The sequence below is a fragment of the Dendrobates tinctorius genome, unplaced genomic scaffold (genome assembly GCF_039654945.1).
Source record: "Dendrobates tinctorius isolate UK_male_01 unplaced genomic scaffold, ASM3965494v1 ptg000179l, whole genome shotgun sequence".
Lineage (NCBI taxonomy): Eukaryota > Metazoa > Chordata > Amphibia > Anura > Dendrobatidae > Dendrobates > Dendrobates tinctorius.
Genome location: NW_027361846.1, coordinates 4,557,308 through 4,570,267, shown reverse-complemented (window position 1 = coordinate 4,570,267; position 12,960 = coordinate 4,557,308). Strand labels below are relative to the sequence as shown.

At 49.6% G+C, this 12,960-nt stretch overlaps 1 protein-coding gene across 2 annotated transcripts in view; it reads right to left on the bottom strand.

Moving 5' to 3' along the window:
- The window catches only part of LOC141054871 (uncharacterized), a 71,252-nt gene extending 58,769 nt beyond the window's left edge, over window positions 1–12,483 (bottom strand). For both annotated transcript variants that reach the window (XM_073551758.1, XM_073551759.1), the window contains exons 1-2: window positions 12,351–12,483; window positions 9,240–9,403 (exon numbers count right to left, since the gene is read on the bottom strand). In XM_073551758.1, coding sequence (XP_073407859.1) covers window positions 9,240–9,403 — 164 coding nt within the window. In that variant the 5' untranslated portion in view covers window positions 12,351–12,483. The remainder of the gene's footprint in view (window positions 1–9,239; window positions 9,404–12,350) is intronic.
- Between the last annotated feature and the right edge of the window lie 477 nt (window positions 12,484–12,960).

Genomic DNA, 12,960 nt, shown 5'->3' with positions numbered 1-12,960 from the left:
CCGACTTTATCTGTAAGTATGGCAGATAATTTTTTGTTGATCATATACCAAGAAAGGCGTGTTTAACCGCAGATAAATCTAAATTTGTTTTTTTTCCATGCCATAGCTATGGTTTGTTTGGCTGCCAGGAATAAGAATGCAATGAGGGTTTGAGTGTGTTTAGGGATGTTGGGGATGTGTTTGCTGAGTAAGGCCTCCCAAGGGTTTTTTTTAAGGTTTATATTTGTTATAGAGGAAACCAAATGGTAGATTCTGATCCAAAATCTACGTACGGTTGGGCATAGCCACCATGTATGGAACATATCTCCTGTGGAGTTGCACCCTCTAAAGCAATTTGGAGAATAGTTGGTGACTGCCTTAGCCACTCTGGCTGGGGTCAGGTACCATCGGGTTAACACCTTATAGTTAGTTTCCAGCATAAGGGTATTTAATATTCCTCCAGTAGAGGAGGACCAAATTTGGGACCACTCCGAATCTGTCAAGGTGGAACCAATGTCGGACTCCCAGCGAGAAGTGTATTTTAAGCAGCGCCTATGAGATGAGGAGTTGATATGTGAGTAGAGGAGAGATATAGTACCTGGAGCATGTGGATTTTGACGGCATTTTTGTTCAAAGGGAGTAAAGGAGTAGGGAGGAGTAGAATTTTTTAGTAATGAGTTGACAAAGCTTTTAAGTTGTAGATAGCGAAATATCTCTCCAGGGGAGAAATTATATTTTTCACTCAGGACCGAGAATGGAATAATCCCGTCAACGTTAAAAAGATGGTGGACTCTGGTTATCCCTGCAGCGACCCATAAACGAAAGTTCCTAAGGGATTCCATGCCTGGGGGAAACTGGAGATTGCCCCAAAGGGGGGGCGAGGGGTAAAAATGGTGAGATTAGCTGCGAGGAATATTTCAACGAGTCCCAAATCCTAAGAGAGTGCGTTATAATAGGATTCGAGATGTGTTTTCGCTGGGCTGGGAGAATCTATAGTAGTGTGTCGAGGGTACCTGAGTGAAATTCAGGGGCCTCTAGAGATAGCCACAGTGGGGGTTCAGTGTAGGCATGATATAGGGTCAGTTGACCCAATTGGGCTGCATGGTAATATTTAGAAAGATTGGGAACTCCCAAGCCTCCTTTCTATGATTCTATGATTCAAACGGTGACAGTAGCTCTATTAACCCTGGGGAGGCCACCTCTCCAAACAAAAGCATCCACTAATCGTTGGGCTATTTTGAGGTAGTGTGAAGGGACAGGGACTGGCAAGACACGAAATAAGTAAAGTAATTTGGGGAGAATGGTCATCTTTAGTGCTCGCACCCGGCCGAGCCAGGAGAGATGTAGCTTCTCCCATGACTGAAGTAGTAGACGGAGTTTGCGGAGCATGTGAGGATAATTGGCTGCATAAACGGAGTCTAAACTGGCAGTCAGTTTCACCCCTAGGTAATCCAGATGGTTAGTGGCCCATTGAAACGGAAAGTCGTGTTGGAGCTGTGAAACAATAGGTGAAGGGAGGGATATATTCACGGCATAAGATTTTGAAGGATTAACTTGTCGACCGGAGATAGATTCAAAATTAGTAAGGGTTTGAAGTAGGGCTGGCAAAGATGTCTGAGGGGTTGATAGAAGAAGTAGCATGTCATCTGCGAAGAAAAAGAGCTTGTGAGAAACTGACGCTATTTCTACACCCTGAATATTAGAGTTGAGGAGAAGATGAATAGCTAATGGTTCGAATGCCAAAAGGAATAATAAGGGCGAAAGAGGGCATCCTTGCCGAGTGCCTCTACTAATGGGGAAAAGTGCAGAGGAAAAGCCATTGTAGCGTATGTAAGCGGATGGGGAGCTGTAAAGAGCGTCAATCCAAGAAAGAAAGTGGTCAGGGAACTTCCACAAGACCGCAAACAGATAAGGCCAGGAAATGGAGTCCAAGGCTTTTTTAATATCCAGTGACAGTAACCTGCTTGATATGTTGCGCTGTTTGCAGAGGTGCAGCAGGTGGGAGACCCTCCGTATGTTGTCTGAGGCTTGTCTACAAGGGACAAAGCCTACTTGATCTCTATGTATTAGGGTTCCCAAACCTGAGTTCAACCGCTGAGATAGAATTTTAGCTAGTATTTTAAGGTCTACGTTAATAAGGGATATTGGTCTATAATTAGACCAGAGTAAGTGGTCTGAGTTGGGTTTTGGTATCATGGATATAGCGGCCATTAAAGAGGCTCCTCCTGGATTGTTACCGTCCCTTAAAGAGTTAAAGTAGTTAGTGAGGTGGGGAATTAGTACCGATGCGTATTTTTTATAATAGAGGGCCGTAAATCCGTCGGGACCTGGTTTTTTATTAATTTTCAGGTGCTGAATAGCTAGTTCTGTTTCACTAGGAGTAATGGCTTGATTTAGGAGTTCGATCATGTCAGAGCTAAGGGCTGGGAGGGGGTAGAATCTAAAAAGCATCTAACGTTTCTGAGTTTATAGTGGTAGAGACGTTATATAACTGCCTAAGTTTTTGTTGGAACATATGAGTAATCTGTTGTGGGTAGGATGTAATGCCCGAAGGTGTACGTAAACGTACGGGGTAGGGGTAGGCATTTTAAGCGACGAGCTAAGTTAGAATTATTCTTATGAAGCGTTGTTGTGACCAGCGCATGGCCCGGTCCGCGTTCTCAGAAAGACAGAGGTCTAATTCTGTACGAGCGTGGGAAAGGTTTTGGTACGTAGCAGGTGAGGGTGAGTTCTTCATCCAGGACTCTAAAACCGATACCTTGCTCTCTAATTCAGCTGCCCTTGCACGTCTGTCTTTTTTCTTGCGCGAGGCCTCTTGAATACAGAAGCCTCTTAGCACTGCCTTATGAGCTTCCCATAGGGAAATTGGCGAGGAAGCTGGTTGTTGATTCAGAGAGAAGTAATCATCAAGGTGGTTTTTCAGTTTTTGAGCGATATCAGGGTAAGAGAGCAACGAATCGTTCAGAGTCCAGTTGAATGATCGGGGCTGTGGGTGGAGAGTAGAGCATGTGAGTTGAATTGGAGAGTGATCTGACCATGGAGTAGATTGAATAGAAATATTTGACACATTTGGAATAAAGGGTGGATGAACAAAGATATGGTCAATTCTAGTGTACACTATGTGGCGTGAGGAGATGTATAGTCTTTATCTGAGGGATGCAAGTCTCTCCATAAGTCCACCCAATGATGTTGGGACAGGAGCTTGTTAAGGGCAGCTGAGTCCGCAGAAGAGTATAATGGCAAGGGAGTAGGGGATTGAGGGCTTGTGGACTTGTCAAGGCTGGCTTCAAGTATACAGTTGGAGTCCCCGCATAATAGCGTAGTCCCTTGGGCATGTTCGGAGACTAGTTCCAATAATTGGGAAAAAAAGGCAACTTGAGTGTTAGGAGCATAGTAGGAAACAATAGTCACCAATTCATCTGAAATTGAGCCCGTCACCATTAAAAAACGGCCTTCTTTGTCTACGACCGAGGATTTAAAAACAAAGGGAACCGAATTTTTGAAGCAGATAGCGACGCCTTTGGTTTTGTTTGGGGCGTTCGCTAAATAAAAAAGCGGGTAAGAGGTGGACATAAACTTAGGGTGAGAGCTAGTTGAGAAGTGTGTCTCTTGGAGACATACCACGTCTGCTTGTTGAGATCTGTAGTAGCGGAAGGCCTTAGTGCGTTTATGGAGAATTAAGGCCTCGCACGTTGTGTGATACGATTGTTAGTGGCATGGTGAAAAGATGTTAGACACGCCTTTGATAGCTGATAATCGTGGTTTGTAGGTAAAAGTAGAGGTATTAATATGGAATGGACTAAATTGGTGGAATTCACTCGGGCAAGTAGTAGGAATGGGAGATTGGGTAGACGGAACAATACATGTAGTTTGAATAGGATAGGATAAACCTATAGGGGAAAAAGGGGCAACTTTAACATTGGCTAAGCACGACGTGCTGAGCGGCAGTGTGTAAAAACACTGGGGGGTCATGTGGAATTGTTAGGGACAACGCAATATAATAAGTAAAATAAGATGCAGGGGGTGTATAAGAGTGAGGTGGGTCAAAGTGAGCTGGATATATAAGTCAACGGACTTAGGAGTATTCAAACAATTACCAGGAGTTTAGATAACTATGTTTATAATGTAGGGAGTGTGGTACGGGTAAACGACAAAGTGGATCTAGTTATGGTCTTGTGTCCCTGAAAAAAGAATTAGACAACGCAATTGTAGAAGAGGGGTAATCCTATTAAGTAGTTACGTACCCAAAGTGGAAGGTAACATAGCATAGTATATTACTGGATTAACAAGAGAACAATAGAATTAGAACAAGTCGCATAGAGGTAACAGTATTAATTACCAACATAGCCAAAGTAAACCGTTATAAGGCATTGTATAATATTTGGTTTGCAACAGTATAGTAAAATATAGAACAAATCTCTGGTATATAATGGATGGAGTAAAAACCATCGACATGTAAATTGAGCATAGTCACTTAACCTTCTTGGAGATCGAGTCGAGGGGCAATCACCAGTCCAGATCGCCAGAAAAAACGAAGAACTCGACTATCTCCGAAGGAATGAATGTTGGAACTGCGCGCTCCGAAGATACCTGAAAAAATAGACTGAGAAACCATATATAACGACTTTGTCAAAGAGGACGTTGAGATATTTCTAGAACTCGGGGTGAATATGCACAGTCAAAGTTTCTAAGCAAAAAAGAAGAATAGGCTGACAGTTTGTATATAAGGCCATAGAGACATCATGTAAAATAGCCTATGTCCTAAACTCAAAGTAGAACTAATGTTTACTTAGATTATCAAGGGGGAATAGGTGGATCTTGCGGACTGGAGCGGCGATGCCTGGGCTGAGGCTGTGAAGAAGATGGTTGGGGGGGGCGAAGGGGGATCCATGAGCTGTAGCTTAGTGAGGCAGCGGCTCGCCCCTTTGGGGGAGAGAACTGTGTGGACCATTTCGAGATGAGTGAACATCAGTTTAAAGGGGAATCCCCAATGATACTTAATGTTCTTGGAGCGGAGAATGTCTAGGTATGGTTTCATAGCTCGCCTTTTGGCGATGGTGGTAGGGGCCAAGTCAGGGAAAAGTTCGTAGTGGTGGCCTTGGAATACCAAAGGTGCTGACTTTCTCGCCGCCTGTAAGAGTTGTTCTTTTGTTTTGTAGAAATGCAGCTTAAGAATTATGCCCCTTGGTGGGCCTTCTGGCTTCCGTTTGCTCAAAGCTCTGTGGATGCGGTCCATTTCCAAGCGCTCAATTGAGATACCCAGTAGAAGTTCCCGAAACAGAGCTGTCGCCGTGGACTGAAGATCAGTGATTGTCTCAGGCAGTCCCCCGATTCTAATGTTACTCCTACGGGCTCGATTTTCAAAATCTTCTAATCTATTATTGAGGGTGTAGATCTCGTCATGAAGCATCTCAATATCTTTTTCATGAGTGGCAAGATTTGTGAGGGTAGAGTCCATCTTGTCTTCAAGGTCAGAAGTACGGGAACCCAGCTCTCTGATCTCTTTAGTTAGGTCTTTAGTCAATTTGTCCGACATTTTGTGTAATTCGGTGTAAAATAGACTGGAACTGCGAAAGTAGAGCTGTTTGGTCTGAAGTTGGGGTGTTAGGGATTCTGGTTGTGGAAGCTGGAATCATCTCTGAGTCTGCTCCATCTGGTATAGAAGAGTTGGAGGATTCTGACTGGGAGAGTGGTCCATGTTGGCGTCCAGATCCGTTAGTGGGAGAAACCTATTGCTAGAGTACTTTGAGTTGGTTTTGCGCAGTTTAGGCATGAGAGCGACTATATACTGTAAGGAATCCCAGTATTATATGTCCAGCTTTAGAAAAATGAAGTCAGAGGTGAAGCATGTGACGTGTTGTCCCCTGCAAGGTGTGAGGGGGTGTGGATTAAGTCATTATGGAAGTCTCAGGGTATAGTATAGAATAGATCTAGGCTGACTGATGGTATATTTTTGAATTGGCCAGCAGGTGGCGTAATTTGACTAAAAGTCTGAAAAGTGGCCAAAGTAGTAGAGTAGAATGGCTTTAGAGCAAGTTATATGGAATGGACACTAGGTGTCGCTGTAGAATCATTGGAAAGAGATATGAATGCAGATCGTGCAAAACAAATAAGATGCAGGTATATTGTTTTGAAAATCTTTGTATCCAAAAGGTAATGTAGTCTGTCCTTCTGCAATAATAGAAGGACTTTTCTATTTCACAGGTTCTGTGAGTCTCTCCTGCTCAGAGCCTGAGGCAATATGGCTTCACAAACACTGCAGGGATAGCGCTAATCAGCACTTAATAACTCCCCTGTATTAGCTGGGCCTCCGAGAGCGGCTTTGTGACTAATTTAATTCAGGGGATCTTGTCTCACTGCCCTGTATGGACGGCACCACTGCTCCTTACACCAGAGGATACAAGGAGAGAGCTTGTGATGCTGAAACCGTCCGGAACTATGTATATCCCTCTGTCTGTAGGTACGATGCAGCTCACCCAGTTTTGCAAATAATCCCTTGTTTGTGCCACCCCCGGTCAGTTATCAGAGGGTCTCCCGAGGTTGGGGTAAGTGCCCACAGGTACCGTAATGTGCCAGTAAGGTGGCACACCTCGTTTCTCATGTGCGGGGTGGACGCTGACCGGTGGTATCCCTCCGCGTCTCCTCTGCTGTGGTGCTCTTCTCCGGGTCGGTGCTGCCGATGTTTCTGCCTCTGTGTCCCACACGGAGGGTGGAAGGGCTCCCTTGTGGCGGTGGGATTAGTTTGGTAGTCTCCGCTGCTGTCCTCTTCTGGACGATGTGGTTCTTTTGAGAAGCTGTGTGGCAGGGTGTCCGTCCGCCTTTCCCCCCACAGCTGCAGCTTCGGAGAGGCTGTAACTTCTGGTGTCTTTATCCCAGGTCAACCATCCAGGTGTCAGAATGTTCAGTCCGGATTAGGGAATAAAGCCAGATAAAAAAGCCTCTCCTGTGCTTTGTAGGTCGCTTCAAAGAGGTTCCGGAGTGGGAGCTCAGATCCCCTGCACCAGCAGAGCTCAGCAGACTGACCGGATTTCAGCAAAATGTTTCTCCTGCTCTCAAAGAAATAGAAAAATTCAACCGTTCATCAAAACTGACTGTGCAGGAGGCAATTCCTTCACACCCTGACATTGTTAGAGATGTTCCCATGTGGTTACGGCTTTGCCTCCAGCACAAGTTACTGTAGGGAGGTTGTTCTCTGGCCGTAACATTATTAGGTCAGATGTGAGGTCATCTATGAAGGAGGATCTGATGGCGGCGATTCTATTCCTCAGAACAAATTCATAGACTGCACAAATGTTATTCAGTATGTCTTTGTTGAAAACTGCTTTTTGCCACTTACATAGTTTATTACATAGTGTTTTATATATATAAAATCGATATTACATCGTGTATTACATATTTACAATTTATTAGTTTTTTGTGTTGTAAAGTTGTATTCCAATAAATATATATTATGTTCTATCTAAATATCTTGATTATTGGATCATAGAAATGATTAAATGTCTGATGTTCACATTGTACTACAATACATTTTTCACTTAAATATAAGCAATATATGTGGGAGTCGGAGTCGTGGAGTCGGAGTCGTGGAGTCGGAGTCAGTGTAAGGGAAATTGAGGAGTCGGAGTCGCAGGTTTGGCTTACCGACTCCACAGCCCTGCCCACATACAGAAATATAAGGACCCCGTCCCCCACATGCAGTGCTATAAGGACCTCATCCCCCACATGCAGTGATATAAGGACCCCGTCCCCCACATGCAGTGCTATAAGGACCTCATCCCCCACATGCAGTGATATAAGGACCCCGTCCCCCACATACGGTGCTATAAGGACCCCGTCCCCCACATGCGGTGCTATAAGGACCCTGTCCCCCACATGCAGTGATATAAGGACCCCGTCCCCCACATACGGTGCTATAAGGACCCCGTCCCCCACATGCGGTGCTATAAGGACCCTGTCCCCCACATGCAGTGCTATAAGGACCTCATCCCCCACATGCAGTGATATAAGGACCCCGTCCCCCACATACGGTGCTATAAGGACCCCGTCCCCCACATGCGGTGCTATAAGGACCCTGTCCTCCACAAGCAGTGATATAAGGACCCCGTCCCCCACATGCAGTGATATAAGGACCCCGTCCCCCACATACGGTGATATAAGGACCCCGTCCCCCACATACGGTGCTATAAGGACCCCGTCCCCCACATGCGGTGCTATAAGGACCCCATCCCCCACATGCAGTGATAGAAGGACCCCGTCCCCCACATGCAGTGATATAAGGACCCTGTCCCCCACAAGCAGTGATATAAGGACCCCGTCCCCCACATGCAGTGCTATAAGGACCCCGTCCCCCACATGCAGTGCTATAAGGACCCCGTCCCCCACATACGGTGATATAAGGACCCCGTCCCCCACATACGGTGCTATAAGGACCCCGTCCCCCACATGCGGTGCTATAAGGACCCCGTCCTCCACATACGGTGATATAAGGACCCCGTCCCCCACATACAGTGATATAAGGACCCCGTCCCCCACATACAGTGATATAAGGACCCCGTCCCCCACAAGCAGTGATATAAGGACCCCGTCCCCCACATACAGTGATATAAGGACCCCGTCCCCCACATACGGTGATATAAGGACCCCGTCCCCCACATACGGTGCTATAAGGACCCCGTCCCCCACATGCGGTGCTATAAGGACCCCGTCCTCCACATACGGTGATATAAGGACCCCGTCCCCCACAAGCAGTGATATAAGGACCCCGTCCCCCACAAGCAGTGATATAAGGACCCCGTCCCCCACAAGCAGTGATATAAGGACCCCGTCCCCCACAAGCAGTGATATAAGGACCCTGTCCCCCACAAGCAGTGATATAAGGACCCCGTCCCCCACATGCAGTGCTATAAGGACCCCGTCCCCCACATGCGGTGCTATAAGGACCCCGTCCCCCACATACGGTGATATAAGGACCCCGTCCCCCACATACGGTGCTATAAGGACCCCGTCCCCCACATGCGGTGCTATAAGGACCCCGTCCTCCACATACGGTGATATAAGGACCCCGTCCCCCACATACAGTGATATAAGGACCCCGTCCCCCACATACAGTGATATAAGGACCCCGTCCCCCACATACGGTGATATAAGGACCCCGTCCCCCACATACGGTGATATAAGGACCCCGTCCCCCACATACGGTGATATACGGACCCCGTCCCCCACATGCGGTGATATAATGACCCCGTCTCCCTCCGTGGTACCTTTCGTCCTTATGGCCCCGGGTGCTGGGGGCCCCGGCATCATCCACACATATAGACCAGCTACTGTATAACTTGGACTGGGGAACCGTCACAGCTGCAGCGGGAATCTCAGCCATACATTGGGTGAGCAGAGGCGCGTCCATCCTCCGAATCATCAGCTCCATCTGCAGAGAGAGAAGAGAGAAGTGTAAATCATGGTGGACACTTACAACATGACCACGTACTACAACTCCCAGGATTTCTGCCAGCACAGTACAGAATCTACTGGAGATAGTGGCAGAAACCAGCGATCTCACAGCCTGAGTCCCCAATCCTCACAGAAACCCCCGCAACTGTGACAAGGGCAGCGACACTGAAAGCGACAACGACGACACAGGCAGGAACGACACGGGCAACAACACTGACAGCGACAACAACAGCGACAACGACACAGGCAGGAACGACAAGGGCAACAACACTAACAAGGGCAGCGACGACACTGACAGCGACAACGACGACATAGGCGACACAGGCAACAACACTGACAGTGACAACAACACTGACGACACAGGCAGGAACGACACGGGCAACAACACTGACAAGGGCAGTGACACTGACAGCGACAACAACACGGGCAGCGACAACGACACGGGCAACAACACTGACAAGGGCAGCGACACTGACAGCGACAACAACACGGGCAGCGACAACACTGAGGACACAGGCAGGAACAACACGGGCAACAACACTGACAGCGACAACAACACGGGCAGTGACACTGACAGCGACAACAACACGGGCAGCGACAACAACACGGGCAGCGACACTGACAGCGACGACACAGGCGACAGAGGCAGGAACGTCATGGGCAACAACAGTGACAAGGGCAGCGACACTGACAGCGACAACAACACGGGCAGTGACAACACTGAGGACACAGGCAGGAACAACACGGGCAACAACACTGACAGCGACACTGACAGCGACAACAACACGGGCAGCGACACTGACAGCGACAACAACACGGGCAGCGACACTGACAGCGACGACACAGGCGACAGAGGCAGGAACGACATGGGCAACAACAGTGACAAGGGCAGCGACACCGACAGCAACACGGGCAGCGACACTGACAGCGACAACAACACGGGCAGCGACAACACTGACGACACAGGCAGGAACAACACAGGCAACAACACTGACAGCGACAGCGACAACAACATGGACAGCGACAACGACACTGACGACACAGGCAGGAACGACACGGGCAACAACACTGACAAGGGCAGCGACACCTACACTGACAGCAACAACGACGACACAGGCAGGAACAACACTGACAAGGGCAGCGACACTGACAGCGACAACAACACGGGCAGCGACACTGACAGCGACGACACAGGCGACGGAGGCAGGAACGACACGGGCAACAACAGTGACAAGGGCAGCGACACCGACAGCGACACTGACAGCAACAACGACGACACAGGCATGAACGACACGAGCAACAACACTGACAAGGGCAGCGACATCGACAACAACACGGGCAGCGACACTGACAGCGACAACAACACGGGCAGCGACACTGACAGCGACAACAACACGGGCAGCGACACTGACAGCAACAACAACACGGGCAGCGACACTGACAGCGACAACAACACGGGCAGCGACACTGACAGCGACAACAACACGGGCAGCGACACTGACAGCGACAACAACACGGGCAGCGACACTGACAGCGACAACAACACGGGCAGCGACATCGACAGCGACAACAACACGGGCAGCGACATCGACAGCGACAACAACACGGGCAGCGACATCGACAGCGACAACAACACGGGCAGCGACATCGACAGCGACAACAACACGGGCAGCGACATCGACAGCGACAACAACACGGGCAGCGACATCGACAGCGACAACAACACGGGCAGCGACATCGACAGCGACAACAACACGGGCAGTGACACTGACAGCGACAACAACACGGGCAGCGACATCGACACCGAAAACAACACGGGCAGCGACATCGACACCGAAAACAACAACAACATGGGCAGTGACACTGACAGCGACAACAACACGGGCAGCGACACTGACAGCGACAACAACACGGGCAGTGACACTGACAGCGACAACAACACGGGCAGCGACACTGACAGCGACAACAACACGGGCAGCGACACTGACAGCGACAACAACACGGGCAGCGACACTGACAGCGACGACACAGGCATGAATGACACGAGCAACAACACTGACAAGGGCAGCGACATCGACAGCGACAACAACACGGGCAGCGACACTGACAGCGACAACAACACGGGCAGCGACACTGACAGCGACAACAACACGGGCAGCGACACTGACAGCAACAACAACACGGGCAGCGACATCGACACCGAAAACAACACGGGCAGCGACATCGACACCGAAAACAACAACAACATGGGCAGCGACACTGACAGCGACAACAACACGGGCAGCGACACTGACAGCGACAACAACACGGGCAGCGACACTGACAGCGACAACAACACGGGCAGCGACACTGACAGCGACGACACAGGCGACAGAGGCAGGAACGACATGGGCAACAACAGTGACAAGGGCAGCGACACTGACAGCGACAGCAACACGGGCAGCGACACCGATAGCGACAGCAACACGGGCAGCGACACCGACAGCGACAGCAACACGGGCAGCGACACCGACAGCGACAGCAACACGGGCAGCGACACTGACAGCGACAACAACACGGCCAGCGACATCGACAGCAACACGGGCAGCGACACTGACAGCGACGACACAGGCAGGAACGACAAGGGCAGCGCCACTGACTAGCACTGACAGGAGGAATAACCCGAGCTGGCACCAGTGACAGGAGGAGCAGCCTCACCACCTTCCCCGCCGGGAGCGGCACATACACGGTGTTGCTAAGCGATGAGGAAGCTGCAGACGCCGCCGCCCCTCCCGGGTGAGAACAGGATGAAAGTCAGCGGAGAGCTGGAGACAACATGGCCCCACAGAGCCGCCGTCCCCCGAGCCTGACCGCAGAGCCCGGGCTTCTCCCGGCGCCCACACAGTGAACCGTCCCGCTCCGAGCTCAGGACCCGGGGAGCTTACCCGGTCAGTGACCCGACGCCCGCGGCCATGTCAGGCTCTGAAGTCCTCAGCGGAGGATGGGGCCGAATTCTCGCGTGGAGACACGGAGGGGAAATCACAACACGGTGCAGCTCTCCAGCAGACCACTGGGGGGCAGCAGATGACAATCACAGCGGCAGCGCCCCCCCCATTACACCGCAGAGGGGGGCGAGGACGGGGACGGTTTCTTAGGCTGTGTGCACACGCTGCAGATCTGCTGGTAAAGCGGTTTCTTATTCAGCAATTGTTTCATTCCTGTTTTTTATAATGACACACACTGCAGGGAGGAGCCGGATGAGCATGCACCCAGCCACAGCGAGAGGAAACTGGCCCGAGCAAGGCGCTAATGAAAGGGTTAACGGGCCTTGGGCCACTGAGCTCACACTGCGGACACCGAGGCCCAGATTATTACGCAGCAAATATTTCCTCCTATTTTCTGTAAATTTCCGATATGAATTGCCGTCATTGTTATTTTCCCGTCATCTAATATTCTAGTATAATTGCAATGTTTTTGAACAATCTGCCTATGAAAATAAGAAACTCTCACAATGCAGGTTCCACATTATTATGCTCAGCAGAGTTTTCAGCCTTT